This window comes from Ursus maritimus (genome assembly GCF_017311325.1).
Source record: "Ursus maritimus isolate PB19 chromosome X unlocalized genomic scaffold, ASM1731132v1 scaffold_X1, whole genome shotgun sequence".
Lineage (NCBI taxonomy): Eukaryota > Metazoa > Chordata > Mammalia > Carnivora > Ursidae > Ursus > Ursus maritimus.
The window spans coordinates 113,329,582-113,356,397 of NW_024423319.1; the positions used below are offsets into that span (position 1 = coordinate 113,329,582).

A 26,816-nucleotide genomic window follows, 5' to 3' on the forward strand; every position below is an offset into this window, starting at 1 on the left:
GACTGCGCCTGAGACTAACTCAGAGCATTCCCTCCCTGGGAAGAAAAATGCCCTTCACCTGGAAAAGGCCCAGTGGGAGTCTCGGGAGGGCCATCAGCCCGCAGCAGCACCCAAGGGTGCCGGGAGCTGTTTTCGTAAAGGCAAGCGGGCGAAACCTCCCCAGAGTAAAACTTTTTATAATTAACAAAGTAGTAGGTTTCCCCCGCAGGCCACGCAGCCACCCATTTCCCAATAACAACCATTAATTATTTATTTAGAAGTTAAAATACAGTGTGGGGAGGAAGGGCGAAGCAGGACGCCCAGTGAAATCCTCGTAGTCAGAGGGAAGAAAATAGAAGTTCTGGCCAAAGGGGCATTTTTGTAACATATAGACACATTTTCCCATAAGAAACTCCCAGAAAAATTGAAACCACATGTGCAGATGGCCAGGGCGTGCTGTGCCTGTTGCTGTGCAAGCGATTCAGCGGGGCTGCAGCAAAACCAGCTTTCTCAGCTCTTGGGTTCTGGGGCTTTCTCAACAATGAGAAGCCCCCAAAGAACAAGCAGATCCCAGCAGAGCGAACAACGTTGCAGCAGGGAGTGGTTTCCTTCACCCCCACCCTGTTTGTTCCCTTTGCTCTCCAAAAGTTACAAACTGGCTTTCCTTCCTGATAAACCAAGGCTTCCTCACTGATTGGTCTCAGTTTGGGAAAGGACGTGACATCAGCAACTTTGCAGACTTGGGGCTTGGGGGGCCGTTGTGAGCTTTGGCCAACCTCCAGCCAGCTAGGTGGAGCGTGCGTGCGTGCATGTGTGTGTGTGTGTGTGTGTGTGTCTGGGCGCGTGCGTCTGACCACAGGTAGTGTGCTCAGATTACCCTGCCTGTTCTGTTCTCTGCTGTTCTCTGCCGTCTGACCAGGACGGTGCGGCTCGACCAGCCACAGCACTGGAATTCCCAGGAGCAGGGGGAGCATGGAATTTGGACTCTCCTGAGCAACTGAAGTGGAGCACAGAGCTGGCCCGGCCCAGGAGAGCACCATGGACGGCGAACCGGGGGGCAGGAACAGCAAGTCCCCGAGGCCAGGAGACCCTCCTGACACCAGGCTCCTTGCAAACCCGTGGATGGGGGGTGAGTGGACGGGCTGTGGAATCAGAGTGCTGGGGAGGCTGCCTAACGTGCTGAGGAGAGGAGAGGGCGGGCTGATTTCAGTGGCCCTGTCTGAGGTGTGTCCACAGCTTGGAAGATGTATGTCCTTTACACGGTGGTTCAAAAAAGGTGTGCACCTCTATCTGCCGAGTCCTAGAGACCGCACTAAGTCGACTGTCACAGCTTATTCACCGGTAGAAACTTCCGCTCCCAAAGAATTCTCTTTTGTGGGCCAGAGGTATCACGTATATTACATCAGAGGTATAAAACTTATATTTAAATAGGATAGTTTTACTGCCAAGACATTATTAAAAGGTCTTAGGTATTTGGCATTTAGGTGGGGCCGGGTTTATAAATGATGTCCAAACACTGAGTACTGATTGATTCACTTTAAAAGCAGACTTCTTTTTTTTTTTTTAACTTTGGAGAAGCATCTTGGATGATTCTCACCTGTCAGGTGGTGTCTTCACTATAGAGCCTCATGCCTCTGGGCAACTGTCATTTTTGGTGAACATTCAACAGGTGCCTGAAAGGATTCTGAAAAATGGGTCTAAGCATTAGAGGAGCGATGCTGACATTCGGATTCATATTATTAGCAAGGCTGCCCACAGCACTTGTCTATCAGAGGGGCAATATGCAGGGACCCAGAAGTCAGGCAGGATTTATTACTCTCCTGTCGTACAGCTGCCGAAAGGCGAGGAGAAACCAGAAGAAATTAACAAAATGCCTTCCCTCCCACTAACGACTGCTTCCGTCCTTCATTCATGTATCCAATTTTGCTGCTAAAAGGAGCAGAGCTTTCAACAGTGAGTAGGATTTGCATCTGCAAAGGCAGAACTGGATTAATCAGATTTTTTGAGCCCAAACTTGGAGGAGTAGAAAGCAGAGTGGCACCAAAAATTGCTTTTAAAAAAATGAATTTGGTAAATATATTTTTCAAGCAGCAAATTGTATTTCCGAGTTCATGTGGGAAAGAATCAGTAATCTGGATGACTTGCACGTGATTATTTTACACCTAAGTATGATGTTTATTTTTATTTCCACTCCAGAGAGGGGTGGCAGCCACTTTTCACTGATTAGGGTTTCTAAAGTTCCTAATCTCCATTTGGGGCCGGATCAGTGGGTGGAGGCGGGCAGGCGCCTGTATACTTAAAGGTCTAGTGCTTAGAAAGTGGATAGAGGGTCACAAGTAGGATGCAGAGAGTCTTAGGGAGTCCGCTGAGGGCAAGTTTGGAGAGATGAACTTGATCATGGGGCTGCGGAAGGCTCAGACGAGTGAAGCCTTCATGAGGCAGGGAGTTGAGAGCCATCGATGGTTGTGGAGTGGAGATCGGGCAGTGATGAAGGCTGTTAAGTAAGTGAACCTGGTGGCCAAAGTGAGGCTGGATAGTGGGATCACGGGAAGTTCTTGCACTAATCTGCTGCTTCTCCAGCTCTCCTGCAAGGGCGTCACCCGGAGGGCTTACTCGCATGCAGATGGGTGGGCCCCACCCCGGGTGGGCCCCACCCCCGGAGCTTCCGAGGCCCTGGTAGGCCTGGGTGAGGCCTGGGAGTCTGCATTCCTAATAAGCTCCCAGGCGATGCTGATGGTGCTGTTTAGGGACCAGGCTTGGAGAACCATGCACTCACTATCTCAGCATGGAGCTTACACTTGGATCGAACGTTGGAAATGACAGAGAAATGGGAAACGGGTGACTATTTCAGAGGAGAGAGCAGCCAGGCTATGTTGCTTGATTAAATACCGCGACGAAAGGAGGGGAGGCAGCTGAAACTAGTTTTGAAGCCTAAATTAATGTCAGCCAAGGGGGCAAGGTACGAGAGAAGTTGGGGACAGGAGCTGACGTGGGAGCCAAGTGAGGAAGGGAGGATAGGGCTTCTGCTTTGAACATCAAAGTACCAATGCCGCTGCCCGGCGCACAGCATGACCATGTGGCCCGGACGCTGGGGAATGCGAGGGGTCGGGAAGCCGAGACCTCAGAGTATTCTGTGGGGGCTGTGCTGAAATCCTGGGAAAGGAGAGCTGGTCTGATGGCCCACAGCTGAGAGCCAGGGTTGGGCCCCGGGGCCAGGCCTGCAGGTGAGCACGTAGGACCAGTGAGAGAAGCAGGAAGAGATTCAGTGTTGGCATTCCCCAAGAACTAAAGGAATAGGAGTTTCCAAAGAAGCAGGAGTCACAAGGGCAGATGGCAGGACACCTCTGCTCTCCTCCTTCCTCGTTTCCTGCCTCTGGCCAGGTCCCCCTTATCTTCCACCCCTCAGCCCTGCCACTGCCACCACGAAGCCCTCCTGGGCTCTCTGCTGCTCCCTTCCCGAGTGGAGCCCAGCTCCCCTTGCTTTGTTCCAGCCTTGCCCCTTGCGCGTAACCTCAGTTCTAGCCCAATTGCATCTGTTTGTGCTTCTGAAGTCCTGACCTTGGCGAGGTGTGGAACGTGAAGTATTCCGAACGCTGTTTCCCAAAGGCCCTGCCGAGAGACTCAGCTCAGGTGAAGCGTGTCCCCTGGCACAGGACCAGGTCGGGGTTAACGAGGGCCCAGGTGTGGTTCGTCTGGGGAACTTGGCTGCTCCCTTTCTCCCTTGCAGGTCTTTCTCTGACTCCTACTCTGAGGCAAGGGAGGAAAGGGTAGGCAGATGGCAACCAGCTCTTCGCAGAGATTGGTTTAATGGTTTAAGGAGAATGTCTTTATTTTCCTGAAAATACCTTGTTATGTATGGGTTGAGTTGTGCCTCCCCAAAGGATGTTGGAGCCCCAACCCCCATTACCTCAGAATGTGACCTTATTTGGAAGTCGGGTCGTTGCAGATGTAATTAGTTAAGATGAGGTCATACTGGAGTCGGGTGGGCCCTAATTCAATGACCGATGTCCTCAGAAGAAGAGAGGAGAAAGGGAGAAGACCTGTGACAGCAGAGGCAGAGATTGGGGTGACGCGTCTAACAAGCCAAAAAACCCAGTAAAGATGGCCGGCCACCACCTGAAGCTACAAGAGGCAAAGAAGAAAGGATTCTTCCTTAGGGCCTCTGAAGAGAGCATGGCCTTGACAACACCTTCCTGCCTTCCAGCCTTCAGAACTAGATGACAATGAATTTCTGTCGTTTGAAGCCAACCTCGTTAGGGCAGCTCTAGGAGAGCGATGCATACCTCCTCTTAGCAACTCGTACTCCTTACGGTGGAGGAGAAACTAGACATCACCCATGACGCACCGAGCAGGTCCCCACTCCTGCAGGTTTTTGTAGAAAGGTCTTTCCTCCCGAAATCGAGCCCACCCTGTAGAGAGTGGGCTCGCATTTAAGGAGGAGACAGGCGCGAACGGGCACGGAAAGGAAGCAAGCCCGTGTGCTCATGGTGGATCTTGAGATATCAAGGCACTTCGGCGGGGGCAGGTTTTCTGGGGAAACCTGCCTGACCAGCCAGAATGGGTGCTGCTGTGAGGTCCCTGTGGAGAAAGCAGCCTGAGAGAGAGACACAGACGGACACCGGGAAAGAAGAGGCTGGGCGATGGGGCTGGAGAAGGAATTACAGTGGACAGGTCTGACTTGCCCAAGAGCTGCCTCAGTGGGCCTTTCTGTTTCCTGTTTCTGACCACGAGGCTCTGCCTCTCTTCCTCTTCTTTTTGTTTGTCCTGATACCCAACCAGGGTCCATCGTAATTGTGAGCACAGCCCCCACTCCCTCTGTGTCTTGGTGCACACCCCTGAGCCCCCCTCGCCACGTCCCGTAGACCGAAGGCAGACGCTCCCACCCTCTCACGGCCACCCAACCTCCCCTTCTGCCCCTTGACCTCGCAAAATGTTTCCCAGGATGGAGACAGATTTATGCCACTGCCTCAGAGCTTCGGTAGTAGCTCTTCTCAGAATGTACCAATTAGCGCCTTTAAAATCTCTTCTGAAATAATGGAAATTTAAAAAAATCATTCCAGAATTGCAATAAAGATGAAATGGCAGCCTTCCTAATGCGCTGCAGGGTTTGACGGCGGCTCGATTTAAGAGGAAGGTAGGTGTAATGGCCCTAATTGGAGGACTGGTGGAGTGGGTTTGTGAGGAGAGCTGCCTGCCCCATTTTCACCTCGAGCTCGGCTGCGGCATCTGTGGCGTTGCCAATGACCCCATTTGGCATTGATTTTCTGGCAGTCAAACCAGTAGACCCTGGCTGAGCGAGTGTTGGGGAAGAATCCTTAATATATCCTCAGGGCTTGGGTGGTGTGTCGTGTACAGATAATGGCCCTTGAGTTTCAGAGGCGGTGGTGGGGTCAGTGGAAGAGGGGATGGTGACCTTGAGTCCCTTCTTCGTCCAGTTCCCTACTGGGAGCATTTCTGTGTTCTGGGGGAAATCGGTCCCCTTTCCTGCCTTGTCTGCTCTCTGGTGGTTAGCAGGAAGGCAGGCAAAGCTGTTTCTGGGTGTAATTGCACATGTTGTCTGTAGCTCATTGCCTGCTTGGGTGTGGGCTCTGGAAAACCCTAGAGAAACCTCTTCCTGATCTTCCCAGGCAGGAGCACATAAGGTGTATGCCTCAGCTGTCTCTCCAGTGTTTTTAAGAGCTGGAGAGAGAGAGTGTGTGTGGGTGTGGACTAGTCCGTGTTGCAGATTACGGTGTTTACTAAACCATGTGTGTGTATGTATGCATATAGATACGTATCTCCACGCTCTCGATGCTAGAAAAATGTCAACCTTCCCACCATCATGGTTTTCAGTCTTCACACAATCACTCAGTTGTTCAGAGACCAGCTGAGGCTGACGTCCTTGTATAAATTTGAGATGAATTTTGCCTTTGGCAGGACCCATGTTTTTCTCCTGGGCAGGAGTGATTGACACATTATGATAGGCTTACCGAACCCTAGTCTGAAATGACTTCCAATGAGAAAGGTGCTGATGGGAATATAAAGAGGTACGACCCTTTTGGAAGAGAGTTTGGAAGTTCCATGAAAGGCTAAACATTGGGTGACCATGTCCTACAGCACTTCCACTCCTAGGTATGAAGCCAAGAGAACTGAAAACAGCCACGCACAGATTTGCTCACGGATGTCCATAGCAGCGCCGTTAATAGGAGCCAAGAAGTAAAAACAACCCAGGTGTCCATCAACCGACAGGTGAATAAGTAAAATGTGGTCTTATCTCGACGGTGGGTATTATTTGGCCTTGGAAAGCGATGAAGTACTGATAGGTACTAGAATGTGGACGAACCTTGAGACATGACACTAGGTGGAAGAAGTCAGCCGTAAAGGACCACGTCCCGTACGATTCCATTTACGTGAAATGTTCAGCTTGGCAGATCCATGAAGGCAGACAGTATATAAGTGGCCACCAGGTGTCGGGGAAAGTGAAACTGGGCAGTGACAGCTAATGGGCGAGGGGTTTCTTTTGGGGATGATGAAGGTGTCCGAAAATGGACAGCGTAGTAGGACGGTTGTACAGCTCTGTGAGAACCAATGACTGGTACACGTTAGGGGCGTGAATTGTATGGTATGTGGATTATGAGTCAATCACGTCGTTAGAGAGATGTAGATGGTCAGCCGCTCACCACGTGCACCAGGACAACACCCTGCGCTTCTCAGTGACACAGACTGTGTCTGCTTTGGAAATCCCACACTCTAACGCAGGGGGACCAAACCGCAGGTGACCTTTTTTATTCCTCTTAGAGGAGTACGTGGTTCTTTATTTACGGTAAATGGAAGGAGTAATGGTTTCAAGACGAACGAACAGAAAGTAAAGCCCGTTTTTGTCTCTGGTTGATCATATAATTGCATCGTTTTTATGAAATCTGAACAGAGTTACAATTTAGGACCCAAATTACCTGCCCGGACTGTTTAGGCTGTCAGCTCTAATTAACCGAGCTCGCTTTAAGAAAGGGGAATGTACCAGCTAGGTTTCTTAGCAGCTGAACACTTGGAAGGAAAAATGGATTAATCATCACACACACGGTGAACCATTAGGGTGCATTTGCAAATGTCTTTTAAAACAGATCTTCCAAACCTTTTTTCAGTTGTTGGCTCTTCTTCTCACTCAGGATTCGGCGCACATTTGTATTTTGCATCAGTACCGACAGTGCAGAATTAGTTGTCCTTTTAATTCTAATTTGGAGAGAAGTCTTTCCGTATCTGCAGCCTCGGGGGTAGGCTCCAAGCACTAGAAACAGCAATATTTTTTTCCTGAGAGAATCAGGAACCTCAGAGACTGCTGCGAGGCCATGAAGTTTCTACTGAGCGTAAGGTTTTGGAGGTAGGAAAAGCCATTTCACGTAAGGAACTCGTAGGGACCCCCGAAGGAAAGCGTTGGATGGACTGCGTGTCTGTAGGCTCGTTCAGCTGCCTCTTACCTATCAATGCTTCACGAATCCATCTGGAAGGATGGTAATTTGCTCCCTAGGACAGATTTTCCAGGGCCTCGATAGCTCCAGATAGCAGGCGGACCTCAGCCAACGCGTGTTAAGTACAAAGTGTTCTAGCCACCTCCTTTCTGGCTTTTCGGTCGGTAAGGCATTAGTAACTGCCCTGCTTCCCCAGGTCCCCGTAGCTTTTAGGAGCCCCTGGTTCCTTTACGAGGCGTGGCTGGCGCAGACCATTCTGCCTTGTTCGTGTGTAGCGTGTTTACTCAGGCAGGCAGGCAGGGTGAAGCAAGCTCGGATGAAACGCCTCACATTCTGATTTCCTGTGTTTGTTCTAGAAATCAGACACAGCTTGAGAGGAGGAAAATGCAGGTCTCTGTCTCATTCAGGTTGCCTCCACATTCAATTAGAGAGAGGAAAACATTTAATGTGTTGGGACAGGGTTTACAGGCTTCCTTCCGCGGAATGTGTATTCTTTCTCTGTGGTCGTGAAATACATTTGCTATTTGAAATAGCAGTGATGAGGGGGTATAATCAAGACTCTGCCTGATGGCAGGGCAGGATAATGATAGTAGCTAATAGGTATTGAGCTGTGGGTAAGTTTATTACTGTCCTTACGTGACAGGGAAGGAAACTGAGGCTCAGAGCCTGTCCACGGACCCACAGCTCAGGAGCGGCCAAGCGGGTCTGAATCCAGAGCTCTCTTAACCACACCGGCATGCTACCTTTTGGGGTAAATCATGTTCCCGTTACAAGGTCAGACTGAACTCTACTTTGTGCTTGATATTGGGATAGGAGGTAGTTCATAAATAGATAGGGTTCTGTTTAGATCTGATTTCAAACCTAATGGTGTATGTAATGATGTCAGTACTACTATTAGTATGTGGCGCTGTTTGCTGAGATACCAGAGTTCGGATTTCATGCGGGAAGCTAGACTGGCAACCACAGCTTAACACGCTAATGCTGCTGATTAGTGAAGCTCTCACTTAACTAAATGGACCATTTGCCTTTGAAACCAGTGTGTAAATGGAAGTCCAGTAGTCCGTCATCCCAATCTATCTCTTTTGTCCTCAGCTGGGAGACTGGCTGTCGTTCTTTCTTTAGCTATCTTGACATTTCAAATAAAATGTGTACTGGGAGCATCAACAGAGGGGAGAAATGCTGAAGGGCTCATGGGAGTCTTGGTTGATTGACTCCAAGCTCTCCATCCAGGAAGACCCTTTGGGCTCTTCTTGACGGGGGAGGATGCGCCTTGGGTCTATAGTGTGTTAGCACGATGTAACCCGTTCCTCCCTTTCCGTGTAGATGTTGTGTCTGATTGGTCTCCTGTGCACGAAGCTGCCATCCACGGACGTCTGCTCTCTCTGAGGAACCTCATCAGCCAGGTACATGGATTTTTTTGGGGAAAAAGATAAATATTAAGCATATCTATCTCTTGCTCACCATGCTGAGAAAAAATTATAATCTGATTTATTAAGATAGAAATTTCCTCTTTGGCAAAATGAAGTGAATCCGGTCCCCTTTAACCATTTCTTTATCGGGAGGCTGGCATCAATACTAGAATTTACTACAATTCTATGCACATAATAGGTACTATTATACCTACTGGGTGAATAACTGAGATCAGTGCATTCGAGTTACCCTCGCTTTACTCGATAGACTGTGTTCTTGAAAATTATCACCTGAAACAGTTTTTCTCAACTGGGGCAGTTTTGCCCCTTAGGGACATTTGACAATGTCTGGAGACAGTTTTGGTTGTCACAGCTGGGAGTGGGGGTTGGGGAGGGTGCTACTGGCATCGAGTGGCTAGAGACCAAGGATGTCATTGACATCCTACGTTGTGCAGGACAGCCCTCTACATCAGAAAACTATCCACTCCCAAATGCCGGTAGCGCTGAGGTTGAAAACCCCTGATGTAAAATAAATGCTTAAAAATGTCTTTTAAAATATGTAATCTTACCATTTTGAAGATACTTTGAGTCTTACGGAACCTCTAGCTGATAGTGGCTCTGCCCAGTTTGATAACCAGTTTCTCTGCTCCCCAGGTGTAATTTCAAGTACACATTAATTTGAGTTTTGCTGGTTCGAAATTATTGGGAACTTAAGCAAAGACACTTGTAAAAAAAAAGCGGTTGAAATCAAAATTCTAATAAAAGTTTTTGTTCAGAATGTTCTGTTTTCAGAAAAGACTGTAGTCTTTCAGGTGGGAGCTCTTGGCCCTTTCCGTACCATGGACCCTTTGGCAGCCTGGCAAGGTCTGTGGACCCCTTATCAGCCTAATGTTTTAAATGCGTGAAACACAATATTGAGACGACCTATCAAATGAGTAAAAGAACAAATGTGACATGGTGATATAAAATGCATTAAATAAGATTTAGTGGCGATTCCAGTAACTACCGTATTTTCTAAGTAGGCTGAGTGCGTGTTTTGAGATATTTTAGATGTCTGCAACAATCGAAACGCAATAAGAGGGTCTGTGATTCCTCTCAGTGATAGTCCTCTGTGCTGGTATTACCACTGTGGCTTGTCGTCTGGATTCGTAATGGAAGGACATCAGACATCTTAGGTAGTTGTTCGTGAAAATAAATGTTTTAAGTTTAAAAAAATTTCAATTTCATGGACCTATCTAGACTAAGAAATCCTCCCATAACAATTTCTTTTTTTTATTTAAGTTTTTATTTATTTATTTGACAGAGAGAGAGAGAGAGACAGCCAGAGAGAGAGGGAACACCAGCAGGGGGAGTGGGAGAGGAAGAAGCAGGCTCCCAGTGGAGCAGGGAGCCCGATGCGGGGCTCGATCCCAGGACCCTGGGATCAGGCCCTAAGCTGAAGGCGGGCGCTTAACGACTGAGCCACCCAGGCGCCCCGTAAGATAACAATTTCTAAAGAAAAATTTCAGACTACGTTAAGCCACTATCTTGAGCTGTTTATGGTAGCAGCCTATTATAAATCGAAATTTAGGTAGTAACACATAACTCCAGCTAAAAGCAGTTAAGCTGCTTCTCAGATAAAATGAAACATTTACCTTATTTTGATAGGATGAAAAATGATCACTGTGGCTTTTATATATCGCTTATTAAATTGGACTGATATTCATTTATATTCAGTATTTATATGTCTACTGCACATCAGATGGAACCATATCTTTATCTAAGTTCTGTCACATTATTTGAGCAACTTATCTTCTTGGAACCTCACTTTCTACCTTCATAAAATGAGCATTCCAATAACTACCTGTATCAGTCAGATCTTGCTGGGCAACAACGCAGCCCGAACGGAGGGGCATAATACAATAAACATTTATTTCTGGTCAACGAGTCTTGAGGTCAGCCAGCCTAGGTCGGGCTTGGCTGTAGGCTGTAGCTTGGGGGTGGCTCTCCTGCATTTATCCCGTCCCTTTTTGAGCCACGGCTACCTGAGGAATTTCGGCTTCATGGCAAAAGGCTGGAGCACAGCAGGGCAAGCCCAGCCATGCAGGGGTACTTCCGGTCTGTTCATGTCACATCTACCAACATCCCGATGTTGGCCAAAGCAAGTCAGAGGACCAAGTCTGAAGTGAAGGCTGAAGGAAGTACATTTTGTCAACGATGAGGTGACGGCAAAGGTGTGAATGTGTTACACTGCTATAGGAGAGTAAAGAATTAAGACCAAAAATTCAGTCTATTAGGTTACCTTATATGGGTCTGCGAGGATTAACTGAAGTGACATCATGTAAATTACCTACTCCAGTTACCGTCATCACACATGGCGTTTATTTTCTGATTACGATCTAATAGCACTTTGGCTAATCAAAGAATAATGACAAACACGGTTGCTAAACCAAACCTATTTTAGGGAGGGAAATAAGACCAATGTTCAAAGGTCTGTAAAACAAAGAGAAAAGAGAAAGAGGAAAGAAATTCTAATTTGGCCCAAGAATGGAGAAACTGAATCCGTAACTATTCTTCACCATGGCTTCACATTAAAACATCCAGGACGTTTTTAAAAAATAACAATGCCTGGACCTCACTCCAGATATTCTGATTTAAACTAGGGCATTCTTCATACATTGGTAGGGTTTTTTTTTTTGTTTTTTTCACATTTTATTTATTTGAGAGAGCGAGCGAGCATGTGAGTGGGGGGAGGGGCAAAGGGAGAGGGAAAGGAAGAGAGAATCTCAAGCAAATTCCCTGCTGAGTCCAACTCGGGGCTCGATCCCACGACCCTGAGACCATGACCTGAACCAAAATCAGGAGCCAGATGCTTAACTGACTGAGCCATCCAGGTGCCCCCCCTGCTTTGGTAGTTTTTAAAAACCTCTTGTAGAACTACTACATTCAGGGATTTTTTTAATAAAAGAGACCATTATGATAGTGTAGGAGAGAGAGAGGCGATTGGACATGAAAGGAGTAGTAGGTGGAAAAAAAAAAGGACCAATAAGTTGGATTTCATTAAAATTAACTTTATCAAAAGGCAATATTTAAAAAGGAAGGAGGCAAGCCACAGATGAGAAAATATTTGTTTTATATATATATATATATATATACACACACACATATATATACATATATATATATACATATATATATATACACACACACACACACACACACACACACCCCACACCCATCCATCCATCCATCCATCCATCCAATGAAGGGCCCATAATCCTTGTCTAAAATCAATACAAAAAAGATAGGCAACCTGACAGAAAAATGAGCAAGAGACTTGGACCGGCACTTCATAAAAGGGGCTATCCAAATAGTCAATAAATGTATCCAACTATGCTGATTAGTAATTGGGGTAATTCAGATTACAAGTAGGAGATTGTATTACCAGCTCTTCCCAGCAGAAGGGTTAAATGTGAAAAGACAGATGATATCAAGTTTCTTTACCTGTGTAGTGATAACATGCATATTTTCTTTATGATAATTCACTGAGATTTACACTTAGGCTTTATGGACTTTATTGCACTTCAATAAAACCTTATTTTTAAAAAAGGAGCAGTTTGTTAGGTCAGCAGAAAGCAATTATGATACCACTTGACCATAGTGGGACCTTAATCTGGTGGTTCTCAATCTGCACTGCACATTAGAATCGCCTTGAGATGTCTGGGATAAGGTGGGGCTCTTAAAAATACTGATGCCTGACTTCAGCCTCCTTTGATTATATGACAAATGCTCTGGGGTGCAGCCTGGGTGTCAGGACTTTAAAGGCTCCCCAAGTGATTCCAAGGCACAGCTGAGATCTAGAACCTTAGCAGTAAGGTCTGGCTAAAAGCAAGTGGTGAAGACGGGCTGTTCAGTTCCTTGAATAAAAGTCCTTATGCTGCCCCCTGCAATCCTCAGAGGCTGAGGATCAGATCATAACTGCCTGCAAGTTACAGCATGCTGAGCATACGTCATTTCTGAGTCCTCGTAACAACCTTATAGGGTAGGGACAATTGTCTCCATTTTACAAATGAGGAAACTGAGACTTAGGGAGAGAAGTAACTGGCTCAAGGTCACACTGCTTGTTAGGTGATGGTGCCAGCATTTGAACTTGGGAATCACTCTGCTTACCCTCCCTCTGAGGTCTCCGTCCTAGGTATGAGACAATATAGTGGGGCCATTCAGAGAATTCGGGCTGGCGAGACAAGGAGCCCTTTTCAGGGAGAGTTTGGTTGTTGGCAGAGGCTGAGTTTATGTGGTTAGTTGGGTCTCTAGATGCTTATGTCTTAGCAGGGAATTAGAAACGTGTATGGGGCAGAGATTGAGTTTGGAAAGCCGTATATGATATGTAGAGAGTATTGAGAGAAAAAAGAGCCGAGGGCAAATCCTTGAAATGCCTGCATTTAGGAGATGTGAGGAGGAAAAGGACTGAGTTAGTGAGAGAGACAGAAAAAGGACAGTAGGAGGTCAGAGAAAGCGCTTTTGTCAGGGAGAGCTTGGTTTTCGAAGCCAGGGGAGAGGTTTCATGAGCTTGGGATGAATACATAGCAACTTCCAGAAGTGGAGGAGGTGGAGGACAGAGCGAGCTATATTGCATTCGATAAGGAGAAAGTCTCTGGTGATCTTTAAAAGCAGTTTCAGCAGGATTGTGTTGGCAGATGAGAGAAGGGCTAGAAGTAGAGACAATGGGGACAGACTAATTTTGAAAAAAAGGAGGGAAGCAAAGGGGAGAAGGGCATTGGATGGAGGTTTAGTAGGGGGCCTGGAATGAGAATGGGAAGGCTTCAAAACGCAAAAGGAAAGTGTGCCTGAAGAGGAGAGAGCTGGGGAACGCCTGTGAGAAGGCGGCCGAAGGCAAGTCATGAGGTGGTGGAGGGACCGGGTAAGGTCACAGGCTGTTGGGGCGAGCTCAGATGTTTCTTTCTCAAAGAAAGGAGCAATGGAAGAGCAGCAGACTGGAGACATGCAGAGAGATTTTAGGGGTGGGGAGAGAGGAATGCGTGAAGTCCTCACATCAAGTGGCTTTGATCTCCTTGCTACAGTAGAAGGGAATGATGTGTTTGATGAGCCTGAGCAAGACGGCTGTTCGTGACCTTCTTCTGCCCCGAGCGCAGAGAATGCTGTGTCCGTTCTGTACAGGACAAAGGAAAAAGCCAAACCTTCTTGTAGTCTTCAGGTTGGTTCAGGTGGGGGAGGGCATGTGATTTGAGGCTGGGACAGAAAGCTGCCAGGTACTGAGCACTGTGTCACCGTGGGTAACCTGACATTGCCCAGCCCCAAGGATGCGTCAAAAAGAGCGTCTGATGATAGGCCGAGATTAGGGACAAATTGATTACAGAAAGGTTAAAGATAAGCCATTTAATCCATTTTTTTAAAACCTGAGAACCCACTGGGGACTGGACCCTGTGTGAAATAATGGGTTAAAAGTTACCTTATGATATCCTAGGATTCAGATTTGTCAGTAATTCTGACCGGTTGCCGCTGTTCATTAAAGTTGCGTCCAAGCCCAGTGGAGGAACCTCTTTGACATGTGCTTATGTGATGGGGGTGAAAAGCTTTTGTATTGTGACTAAATTCTTTTTTGCATTTTCATTTACCTGGGTTTGTGTAGAAGAACCCCAATGATTGCTTAGAAACGGCAGCGGTCTCAGAAAGCAAGCAAGAAAGAAAAGAAACGGCGTTGGTAACTGGAGGAGTTCGTTGGTAATAACAGAGCACCTAATACCTAATTCCTTTAAAGGACAGTCTTCTGTCATCTCATGATCTGTGACCCTGGGGAATTGTGAATTTCTTGTGTATTTCTTGTATATTCTAGCAGTGTGAGTGGAAGAGATTGGACAAATACAGAGCATTGAGAGGGGGCAAAAAAGGATCTGAGAACAGAGCTTTGAGGGGATGCCTCCAATTAAATAATAAAATAATAATGACAATAATAAAACAGCAGATGCCACCCTGAAGTCCCTGGGCAGTACCTGAGAAGGGATCAACGCAATAACTCAATTCTTCTTGAGTCGGCCGTCAGGAAGCATTCATTCAGTGCTCAGTGGGTACAGAGGGGATGCGAGGTTACAAAGGAAGGGAAGATGTAGTCCCATCCCTTCCTGTGAACAGCAGGGCAGTCGGGGGGGAATACTGTAAGGGATGTTGGAATTTCTCGTTTACAAGTGGGTTATTTCGAGTCTCCCAGAACCCCTCCCCAAGCCCACCCAAAGAAAGGCTCTGGATTCAGGATCCTGTTGACTCAGGCGTATGTCCAGAATGATTGGACCTCTCAAAATCTATGAGGTCACCCATCAGACAGTAAAAGCCGACAGGACAGGATGATCAGGAGGCTGACTGACGCATAAATGTCCACACAGGTGGAAGAATGTGTGTTAGGAATGACAACGTGAGAGCAATTCATTGGAATGATTTTAGGCAAATTTTAACTATTATGGGAAGAAAAGGTACAATGTATTACCAAGTCATTAGTTAAACTAACCGTGTTCTCAAAAAATGTGTCCCAAGAAAAACCAATTTGATCGTACCCAATTTCCTCCTGTTAAGAATAATGTGTTCCATGATCAGGGCGTCTGCGGAGCCTCTCCTGGAGTTCTTCCGATGTTTTGCTTGGATTGAGCTCATAATCCATCTCCCGGAGAGCACATTTTCCCAGAGGTTGATGAAGCCCAGGGCCTTCTGACAATTTTCTTGGCTCTTCAGACCTCGAGTACCTAGAGTGGGAACGTCATTGCCCCTCTGCCTTGGGACTTTCCGCCTGTCTGTGTGGAGGCTCCCCTCGTGCTTTGGTCCTGCATGAGTCATCTCTTGCTGTGTAACAAATTACCCCCAAACTCAGCAGCTTCATGTAATAGACCGTAATGGGTCACAGGGTCTGTGCCTCAGGAGTCTAGACACAATTTACCTGGGTCAGGGACTCCTATAGCTGTTGGCCAGGTTCGGTTCCTCCGGGCTGTTGGACTGAGGGCCTCAGTTGGAGTTGTTGGACTGAGTGGCTGTTAGCTGGAGACCGCTCTCCGTTCCTTGTCATGGACCTCATCGAGACAAAAAGCCAGCAAGTGAGAGGACAAGAGAGAGCGAGAACGAGATAAGTCAGTCTAGAATGTGTATCCCCAAGAGTTAAATTGCGGGGTCACAGGGACGCATCTCGTCCACTCTAGTAGAGGCTGTCCCGCTGTATTTCTGAGAGGCTGTAGCATATTATCCTTTCGCCAGCTGCATGAAAGTTCCTTTTGTGTTTGTTCGTTTGACGTTATCAGCAACACCTTAGCATACAGTCCGACTGGGAGCAAGGTTAGCTTTAAAAGAATTGTCGAAGGGCTGGATCTGTGGCTGAAACGCCGCCCTATGGAGCTGTGACTTTGCACCCCTTACTCTGTTCATTTCCTCTCCTGCAGGGGTGGCCCGTGAACCTCATCACGGCAGATCGTGTGTCCCCACTCCATGAGGCCTGTCTCGGAGGTCATCCCTCTTGTGCCAACATTTTATTAAAGCACGGAGCTCAGGTAAGTGCGGCTCAAATGTCTTAGAAACCACGACAAATGCCTGTTTCCATCCCTTTTGAATAATTTCCAGCACTTTTGACTAGCCTGATCTGAAGGTCGAAGAGGGGTGTTTTTCAAAAGTATTGTGTCCATCAAGCTGCTTTGCTTTAGCGATAGATGAAGTATTGAATTTTTAGCTAGAAAGGAATGGTTTGAGTCTGCATCATTTTCTTTAACCGTGACTACTAGTAAATAGCTGTTAGATTTCTGCCTTCGTTCCCAAGGCTGGAAGGTGATGAAATATTATAGAAAACGTAGAACGTTTGGCTCCATAAGACCCGAATAATGGTCCCAAGCCATGTCTACCATTTGCTAATATTGGAAACTTGGTTAAGTTACTTAGGCTCTGAGCTTTAGAGTGCGTATCTGAGAAGAGGGGGAAAGTAACAACGAAGCTGTGTGCCCCGGAGAGAGGAAAGAGCTTTGCGGGATGTCGGTATCTACGCCACAGCGGGCAATCACCAAACACTGTTTCTACCTGTTATATTTGGCCGTGTAACAAGCCACCCCAACTTAATGACTTATGACAAGAGCCATTTATTTGTCTCACAATTCCTTGTGCTGGCCAGGTAGTTCTTCAGGTCTGGCCTGGTTCGGCTGACCTCAGTTGGGCTTCCTTTAGGCATTTGAGGTTAGCTGACACGTTGACTGGGGCAGGCTGCTCTGTGACGACCCTGCTGGGGTGGCTGGGGAGGCAGAAAACCTCTGTGTGGTCTCTCATCCTTTCGCAGGCAGCCTGGCCTGGTTCCCATGGTAGCAGGGATGCCAAGAGCATCAAAAAAAGACAAGCTCTCGGCTTGCATCCCATTTGCTCTTGTCCCATCGGGCAAAGCAAGGCCCATGGGCGAGCTCCGACTCAAGGATCGGAAAAGAAGTGTCCATCTTGTGATGGCAGGAATTGCAATGCTGTGTCGCAGAGGGCTATGCATACTGGGCAGAGAATCTGTGGCCGTTTTTGCAAACTACCACCACGTGACCAGTGTGAATACTAAGAAGCTTGCTGGGAGCACACAGAAGTGTGCTGGCCCGTTCCTTTCTGATGGGGAGAGGAAGCCTGATGAGGCTTCCGAGGGGAGAATGATGTCTAAGCTGAAAGGCAGAGGACCCGTTGGCATCAGTCAGCTGAGTCGTGGGTTGGGGCAAGTTCTGGGCTTCCCACCCACTGGCAAGAGCAAATGCAAAGACTTGAAAACGGAAGTGAGCAATTTTTTTTTTAACTTCCAATCACTCCTTGTGGCAGCAGAGCAGAGTGGGTAAGAGGGGCCAGAACACAAACAGCCTTGTCGTGCCCGCCAAGAAAATGGGCTTTGTCCTGAGAGCAGTAGTAGAGAGCCATAGGTGAGCGCATCATCGGGTTTATACTGGGGTTAAGAAAACTGACTCCACGTGTGGAAGCAGGGCCGAGACGAAGGAGAGGCTGAGTGGCACGTAGGGTGCCAGGTATAGAGAGAGACTCCCTGCCGGGGTTGCTGAGCACTCGCGTGTCTCCGGGAAGGGAGTGCCTCCTTAAACTTTGTGCCCTGGATATCTTCTGTGCCTCACTAGTCCTCTTCTTCCTTGGAAGTGGCTTGTGAGAATGATTTCATGGTCTTCATAATATCTTTGGTTAACAATGTAGAAAATTTGCATTTGGCTTGGCTCTTCCCTATTTGATTATAGCCCAAACTGTGAAGTCGGATGTGAACTTGTAAGTTTCGGTCAGATTTCCAACCTTAGAAAAGATGGCCCCAAAGACTCTAGCTTTATGGCCCTGTAGGACGTTAGCGAGTCTTGTATCTATTAGCAGATTTATTTCAGCATTTAATTGACTGACGATATAATTTTTCCTTTGAGCCAGCCGTACCATCTTACTGGTTCTCTCATTAACGAACGAGTTGAAGAAAATCTTTGGCACGCATTCACACTATAGTTCTGTGAAACTCATGTTTTAAAATTTAAAAAAATACGTTAGCTCTAAAAGGTTACTCTCACTGCTGGAAAGGACACTGGATTGGTGTGGGACGGGTCTAGAATGGCATGTTTAAAACAAGGAGATTAGTTTGTAAGCCATATAGGATTATCCTAACTAGTTTCAAGGTTCATGTTCCTGGGGGTGTGGAAGTGGTAGAATATTCGATAACATTCTCGATGCCTTACCTCAGTCAGTTTTTCATAACCTTGCGGAATTTGGTATTTTTGTCCTCATTTTATAGCTGTGGAATCGAAGGCTCTGAGAAGTTAAATAGCAGCTTAAAGTAGTGGAGTCTAGATTTGAACCCACGACACCCCACTGCCAGCCTTCAGCCTGGAACTTTCCTTTCCAGGTGAATGGCGTCACTACAGACTGGCACACCCCCTTGTTTAATGCATGCGTCAGCGGCAGCCAGGACTGTGTGAATTTGCTTCTGCAGCACGGGGCCAGCCCCCACCCTGCGAGCGATCTGGCGTCCCCCATCCACGAAGCGGCTAAGAGAGGTAAATCTGTTGAGAATTCAAGTTTTCCACCACTCCTTCAACAGACATCTTACTGTTGTAAGAGGAGGGATATTTTTAAGGGCTCTCTTCTCAGTGTGGGGTCCTGGGACCAGAAACATCAGCCTGGCCTGGCAGGCGGTTGCAGATTCTTGGCCCCCACGCCAGACGCATTGACTCAGCGACTCTGGGGTGGGGCCCAGCCATCTGTGTTTTGTTTAGCAGGCATCCAGGTGATTCTGATGCACAAAAAGTTTGGGAAGCACCCCGTCAGAGCATCTGGAATGTTGTTCACTGCTGTAGCTCTGGAACAGGGTCTGGCACACGGTAGACCATCCATCAAGATTTGTGGAATACACTGTTGAACCCATGACCCCAGAAAAATCAAATTATTTTATTTATTTTTTAATTTATGTTTAAACAATATTTATTTAACAGAGAGAGAGAGAGCACAAGCAGGGGGAGAGGCAGGCAGAGGGAGAGGGAAAAGCAGGCTCGATCCCAGGACCCTGAGATCATGACTTGAGCCAAAGGCAGACGCTTCACCGACTGAGCCACCCAGGCGCCCCGCCCCACGTAGGTTTTCTAAGTGAAACAAACTTTCAATGTTCGGAAATAAAAGATGCTGTATACAGCTTGGGGTAATTCTCCACCGTGCCCGGCTTTATTGAGGTATAATTGACAGACCAAATTGTATATATTTAAGGTGTACTAACACGATGACTTGTTCTACACCTACATCATGAAATGGATACCACAGTTAAAGTAATGAACACATCCGTTGCCTCATAGAGTTACCATTTTTTGTGTGTGGGGCGAACACTTAAGGTCTGCTCTTAGCAGATGCCCGGCACACAATATGGCGTTCTTCTGCACAGTTAGCCTGCTGTACATTCGAACCTCGGAACGTACGCAGCTGCGGCAATCTTCCCATCAAGCCACAGTTTTCCCAATATTCTTAACTCTGGTACAAAAAATAGAATGGCAAGTTCTGCCTCTCCCCAGTGTCCATTACCGTCGTCATCACCAGCACGACCACATGTTGCTAGAAGAGTTTTTATTTCCCCATGACCCTTACAGCAGCCCTGTTCGACTGAAACCATCCATATGATAATTATCTCCCAAAGCACTGACATTTCTCTCTTTAAGAGACCTGTCAACTCATCAATTCCCTGGATGCATGGAACTCAAATGATTTTATAAAAAGAGAAACGCAGGGCGCCTGGGTGGCTCAGTCGGTGAAGCGTCTGCCTTCAGCTCAGGTCATGATCCCAGGGTCCTGGGATCGGGTCTTGCATCAGGCTCCCTCCTCAGTGGAGAGTTTCTCCCTCTCCCTCTGCTCCTCCACCCTGCTCATGTTTTCTCTCTCAGGCGCTCTCTTTCAAAGTAAATAAATAAAATCTTAAAAAAAAAATACAAAGGAGCAATGTTTGAAGTATGAGCAATGTTGAAGTAGACCAAGCAAGAGCGATTTGGCTTTCACCATACCTAGTTTGCCAAGCTGGGCCCCACTCGGATTGGATTTGCAGCTGCTTCTCAGCCTCGCCTGTGTCCACCGTGGCCTGTTTCTCCCCAGGGCTGGCCCTTGGTGAGCTTCTCGGCTGCCTCCCCCGGCCCATGGCCCATACGGTGCCCTGTCTTCTTCAGGCCTACCTGCAGTCCCTGTTCCTCCAGCCCTCTCCCCACCCTCCCTTCCATTTCTGTATTCAGTCTGATTACAAAGCCACAGACACTTAGAACAGGTTGCTGGTTGCTTCCCGTGGCTTGTAAACCCCAGTGGAGTTCTACCCGGAGCTGCAGAGAAATAACCTCTGAGGGTCAGCCCGTTAACTGATGGCAGTGTGTCAAGTCCTTTCCTATGCTAAGTAAAGGAATAGCTTTGGGTCCGTGGCAGATGTAAGCACGCAGGAGAGAGGGAAGGTGGTGTTTCCGTGGCTGAGAGAATGTGCACTGCAACCATCTTTCTTCTGTCTTGGGCTTCAGGCCACGTGGCGTGCGTGGAGACCCTTGCGGCTCATGGGGGCGACGTGGACCATAACATCAGCCACCTGGGCACGCCGCTGTATTTGGCTTGTGAAAACCGGCAGGTAGCCTGTGCCAAGAAGCTTCTGGAGTCAGGTAAAGCAAAAAGCACACGAAGCAAGGAAAGAAAATGAAAAGTAGACTGAACGTCTTTTGAAGCTGTTTGTATTGCAGCGGGGGGAAGAGTGTGGGCCACGGCATCGGGTGAGATCAGGGTCCGTGGTGGCTGGGTTCCCAGGAAGGGGGGATGTTTTACACTCTTTGCACTTTGACTGTCTCACTCGTAATGAGGGTGAGGATGATGAGCCTATCTCCTCCCAGGGTGGTCCTCCGTGATTAACTCTTCTCCTCCCTTCCCTCTCACCTCCTCCCTCCGGCTGCTCACATTCTTTTATTTTTATTTTTATTATTTTTTAAATTTTTTATTATGTTAGTCACCATACAGCACATCATTAGGTTTCAATGTAGTGTTCCATGATTCATTGTTTGCGTATAACACCCAGTGCACCATGCGATACGTGCCCTCCTTACTACCCATCACCGGCCTAGCCCAATCCCCCACCCCCTCCCCTCTGAAGCCCTCAGTTTGTTTCCCAGAGTCCACAGTCACGCTCTTAGCCCGGCAGGACTCGCACAGCTGCTGGAGCTGGGCTCGGCCTCCCTCCCTGGGGCCTTCTCCTCCAGTTTGCCTTGTTTGGAGATTCAGCCTGCCCCATTTGTAGCTCATTGTCGATCTTCTGTGCTCCTCGGAGAGGCCTATGTTGTATCATTCTTTTCACCTCCGTGCTGTTGTCCAGACCCTTCTTTGACCTCAGAACACCACTTCGTCACCTGCGTAACGACCTGAGTCCTGGCTTATTCTTTAAAACTCCAGTAACCCTTCCCTTCCCTTCCCTTCCCGTCGCTTCCCTTCCCTTCCCTTCCCTTCCCTTCCCTTCCCTTCCTGTCCCATCCTGTCCCTTCCTATGAACGTTCCTGTGGTTATTGTTGCCTGCTACTCATTTGGCTGTTGTTGCCATGAATTAAGAGATTCATTCTCTCATGGGGCGCCTGGGTGGCACAGCGGTTAAGCGTCTGCCTTTGGCTCAGGGTGTGATCCCGGCGTTATGGGATCGAGCCCCACATCGGGCTCCTCCGCTATGAGCCTGCTTCTTCCTCTCCCACTCCCCCTGCTTGTGTTCCCTCTCTCGCTGGCTGTCTCTGTCTCTGTCGAATAAATAAATAAAATCTTTAAAAAAAAAAAAAGATTCATTCTCCTTCTCTCTCTCTCTCCCTCCCACCATCCTTTCCTCCCTCCCTCATCCCCTCCCTCTCCCCTAATGCTCTAGGGAGATTTTAAGCTCTTAGTCAGGAAAGGGTAGGGTTTCACATCCGTCACAAAACCAAGAACAGTACCGAAACAATCCAGTTACTATTCGTCGAGGGGACATAGGTTTCCATTTTACTAGGGGGACAGCAGCTCTGGCAAAGCCACATGTCCCCGCATGTCCCAGTGGCAGCCAGCATCCGGCCAGGGCGCAGATTTGTAGAAAGTGTAGGGGTGCAGTTGGCTTGGGATGGTCCTAGAAATCCACCTTACTCCTGAAGAGGAGGACTTTTCTTGTATGTAGCACACCTACGCTCAGCACTCAGAGGCAAGGTTTTAAACCTCGTGCGCTCTACAGCTCGCGTCTTATTCAGCGGGATCTAGTCATCTCCCGTTTTCCCAGGATTGCCATGCCCACCGTCGAAGCCCTTTTGTTAAGGGATCTTGAGGCACGGTGCTTTGGGAAGTTAGATGCTCACACTCAGCCTCCTGGCTGACTCTTATTCTCGTGATTCTCTAGGAGCCAGCGTGAACCAAGGCTGCGGTCTGGATTCCCCTCTTCATGCAGTGGCCAGGGCGTCCAGTGGGGAGCTGGCACTGCTGCTCATGGACTTCGGAGCAGACACCCAGGCCAAGAACGCCGAAGGCAAACGTCCCTCGGAGTTGGTGCCTCCAGAGAGCCCTCTGACGCAGCTTTTCTTGCAGAGAGAAGGTGCTTCTCCTTTGCCCGAACCTAAGCCCTAATCCATAGCGACTCCTGCGGGCTCTAGCAGGAGGCAGGTACTTACCGAGTTCTGACTTCTGATGCTATAAGAAAGAGCATTCTCTGCCGCCACCAAATGTGGGGAGCGGAAATCATTTAGTATTCTACAAGGAATGGTCTTGGTCACGTGGTAAAGAACCATCTGTTGTTGGAAATGTTGGAGACAAGCTGTTTTGGATGATCTAATATTCATATACGGGGTAGGCCAGCTTTAAAAGAATTAACATTATTTTCAACTTTTGATATTAAAGTTATCTAGAACATGCTTTAGAATGATGCGGCAGAATCCTCTCGGGGGTTGTACAATGCCCCCGGGATGCCTTACTGCACTACAGATGGGCCAAACTACTGGGCACTTGGGTTCTGGGGGCAAGAATGCTACTCGCTAAGTGCCGTAAGTTCTTCCTTTCATGATCGGCAGCAGTCTGAAGACATTGACTATGGACCGTTGCAGGTCAGTCAACACCTATGTCCACACTGCCCCCCAAATAAGAACCAGCACTTCCAACCCAAACAACTAAACATTGTCATTAAGTGCTGTGCAAGGGGATAGGGCTGTGAGGTCGGGGATGGGCTAGGGTGGGGAGTAGAGACCCCTCAGAGGGCATTCGTGATTGTCCCTAGAAATGGAGAAGAGCCAGTTCAGGACCTGCTGTCTTACTAGAGTGTGGACTTTATTTATTTATTTTTAAAGATTTTATTTATTTATTTGACAGAGATACAGCCAGCGAGAGAGGGAACACAAGCAGGGGGAGTGGGAGAGGAAGAAGCAGGCTCCCAGCGGAGGAGCCTGATGTGGGGCTCAATCCCAGAATGCCGGGATCACGCCCTGAGCTGAAGGCAGATGCTTAACGACTGCGCTACCCAGGCGCCCCTAGAGTGTGGACTTTAGGTTAAGTTTTCAGGGTTGTGGGACTTAGAGGCAGGCTTCCCTATCTGAGGGGTTCTGAGGACAGGTTATCTTGGTATATACTGCCTGCGTGCTGAGAATTAGGCCTAGCTCTGTGCAGAATTGTGAAGTGGCCACAGAACCTTCTTCCTCCTACCCCGACTGCCTGGCACACTTGCAGCCAAAGCCCTGCCTTCGGGCCCCCAGACGAGGCCGTCCTCCCTGAGCAGTGTCACGCTCAAGGCACAGATCAATAGAACCCCTTTACGTTAGGCAGTGTGATCAGCGCCAGGCCGCTCTACTTGCATTTTGATGATTTGTTTTTTGAAAATTCTATTTATATATAGGGCCTATTTCTCCAGCAAGCACGGATGGTCAATGCTTGGGGCCCATGATGTTTTTAGGGGCCCATAGAAATGTGTTCATTTCTTTAAAAATCCGAAGGAAGAAAGGTTTAAAACTCAGCCTGGATTATGTGTGTCTTTATACCGACACAGTGGTAAAGTACCATTTGTTTTTAAACTGGGAAAGAGATCCACAAAAGTTACAAAGTCACGTACACACGTACACACACACACATGTATGTGCGCGTGCATGTGTGTGTGTATACACACACACATACACGATCCCTCATCCCCTGCCTCAGCAGATAATCCCATTGGACTTTCAGATCCCCTCCACTGGCTCTTCCGTCCCCCTTGATTTCCCCAGGCCATTTGTAGGTATCCTTTAATTCCCATTTTGGTGACAGTGTGGTCGGTGATCCCACTGGTTTATAAAATGGCATTTGCTCCTGGAGAGAATTACTGCTGCTTTTGCCTCCATGAATCATTTTTGGGGTTCTGGTGAGGTCACCTCTCAGCAGTCTGGAAGCCCACGGGAAATGGGGCCAGGCCAAGTGCAGAGAGCCAGACCTGCGGATTTAACAGCGAATTCGGTCTCGGGATGTCCCTGGAAAGGAGTTCAGCAGTATTACCACGGCATTGGTCTTGAAAAGCGTCTAAAGCCGTGTTTACTCACAGCACACAATGAAACCTGAAAATGACTCCAGCCCAGCATGACAGGGCCACCCTTGAACGCACTTTGGCTTTAAAGCATCGTGAGTGTTGCTGGGGGAAAAAAAGAAATCGAGACCAAACCAATATGCCAATTCCTAGATAAAGAATATGCTGCTTTTATTATGGAGTCAGATGCACTCCTGGAACACTGGCAGGTGCCAGGAAGCGGCTGCAGGGCTATGGTGGGTTTTCAGCGCTGCTTCTGTGGACGGAAGGCTACACTTGTGCGTCAGGCTACTTAGAGTAAACAGCAGACGTTCAGCTAGTCACGGTAGTTGCGCTGAGCTTCCTCCGATGTCCTTTTCTGCGTCGTCCGATACTGCTTTATCCGTACCTCCCACAGTTGTCCCCGACCGCGTGTCTAGCACAGATGCTGAGGCCCTCCGTAGTGAGACGGAATGCAGTTCAGTTTCCCCACAGTGTACGTCTTGCAGCTTGCTACCGTATGCCTCGAGTCCACCGGGAAACCCTTCCTTAGTAGATGGCCTGAGTCCACAGAACAGAGTCCAGAAGGTGCCCTAAATCCCCACAGGGGCCTTGTGAATGTGTTCTGGGGTCCCCATTGACAGGACTGCATTTCTTTCTTTGGTCGTGGAGGTGTCTCTTACCCCCTGTCCTCTTCTCCGTCAGCCGAGAGATGGCTGTAGCTCGTAGGGATGTGGTAGGAAAGCCGAGGCCGCTGTGTCCTTTCGCTTGGGTTCTCAGTCCTGGCTCCACCGTGAGATGACCTGGCGCAGGTGCCTTTAAAAAATCCGATGCACCGGCCCCACCCAAGATGAATGGAAGCCACGGCCCCCGGGGTGGGGCCCAACATCTGTGGTTAAGCTTCTCCCCCTGATAGGTCTTTCTGAGATGGAGCCTGGATTGAGGACCACTGCTCTATGGGATTCTGGAAGGTGTATAGCTTTGCTTTTGTGTGTTTAATAAGAGAGAATTCCCAGTACAGTTTGGTGCAGGGGGTGGGGTTGGGGAGTGGGGGGGAAATCGTGGCCCATCCTTCTACGCTGTAACAGGGTTTCTCAACCTTAGCAGTGGTGACAAACAGAAGTGTCTCCAGGCTTTGCCAAGTGTCCCCTCCTTTGCCCTTCTATCCAATACCCTGTTGAGAACCACTGTCCTAGAACGTAAAGTCTTGGCTGGTTCGCAATGCAAAGTTTGTGCTACTTTGCTCTTCACCTCTGAGTCGAAACATTGGGTTTGCTCTGAATGCAGAATAAAAAACAAATATGACTTAAGAAGATAACATACCCTTAGGCTTCACCGATAGCTCACGATATTTGAATATCTTAAAATTGCTAAATTATAAACATGTTTGTATCTAGAAATGCCTTATTTTTGGGGAAATACCTTATTTTTTAAGGTAAAGTACAAGAAAGCTGTTGAACGCAAATTTTATTTTTACTAATGGGAATTTTGTGTGGCTTCCTAATTCCAAAATTAGCTGCCTTCAGCCTCCATTAGTGAGACTAAGCTTTGATTTTTTTTTCAATCTGTTCTAAATCAAAACCTAATAAGCTCATTTCAGTTAGATACCAGAAAAGAGAGAGAACGTGGCCTAAAAATGCCTCCTGCTACAAAACCCCGAAAATGGTCTTAAGCAGAACCACGTTTATTTCCCTATGACAATGTTACAGCTTGTCTGCTTTCAGAGAAGGAAGGGAGCCTTAGATCAATGACAGCGACGCGCGGCTTGTCTTGCGATCTTTCTCCAGGGCCCCCTTCTTTGCTGCAGCTCTGCCGCCTTAGAATCCGGAAGTGTTTCGGGACCCAGCAGCATCACAAGATCAACGGACTCGTCCTCCCTGAGGAGCTGAAACGGTTTCTCCTTCATATGTAAATGTGTCCGGGGACCCGAGTCACAAGCAGCCCCCAGAGATTCCCGAGTGTTGTAGCCCCTGGCATTTTGCAATAAAGTCAGGTTTATAGAGCTTG

General features: G+C 48.0%; 1 protein-coding gene across 2 annotated transcripts; it reads left to right on the forward strand.

Annotated features, from left to right (window-relative positions):
- The first annotated feature begins 720 nt into the window (after window positions 1–720).
- Window positions 721–26,816, forward strand: ASB9 (ankyrin repeat and SOCS box containing 9). Of its 2 annotated transcripts, none has more exons than XM_008696387.2 (7): window positions 721–1,108; window positions 8,748–8,827; window positions 16,249–16,356; window positions 18,699–18,849; window positions 20,830–20,964; window positions 22,695–22,954; window positions 26,597–26,682. In XM_008696387.2, the coding sequence occupies exons 1-6, from the start codon at window positions 1,018–1,020 to the stop codon at window positions 22,916–22,918; spliced, it is 789 nt and encodes a 262-aa protein (XP_008694609.1). In that variant the 5' UTR covers window positions 721–1,017; the 3' UTR covers window positions 22,919–22,954; window positions 26,597–26,682. The 2 variants fall into 2 exon arrangements, with proteins under 2 accessions (XP_008694609.1, XP_008694608.1); XM_008696386.2 differs by having other exon boundaries at window positions 723–1,108; window positions 22,695–22,886; window positions 26,597–26,816.

Bases quoted from the DNA above. Each gene is read 5' to 3' on its own strand.
- ASB9 (XM_008696386.2), top strand. From the start codon at position 1,018: ATGGACGGCGAACCGGGGGGCAGGAACAGCAAGTCCCCGAGGCCAGGA. The intron at 18,850-20,829 runs GTAAATCTGTTG...CTTGGGCTTCAG, and splicing joins CCACGAAGCGGCTAAGAGAG to GCCACGTGGCGTGCGTGGAG. The intron at 22,887-26,596 runs GTGCTTCTCCTT...ATCTTTCTCCAG, and splicing joins GCTTTTCTTGCAGAGAGAAG to GGCCCCCTTCTTTGCTGCAG.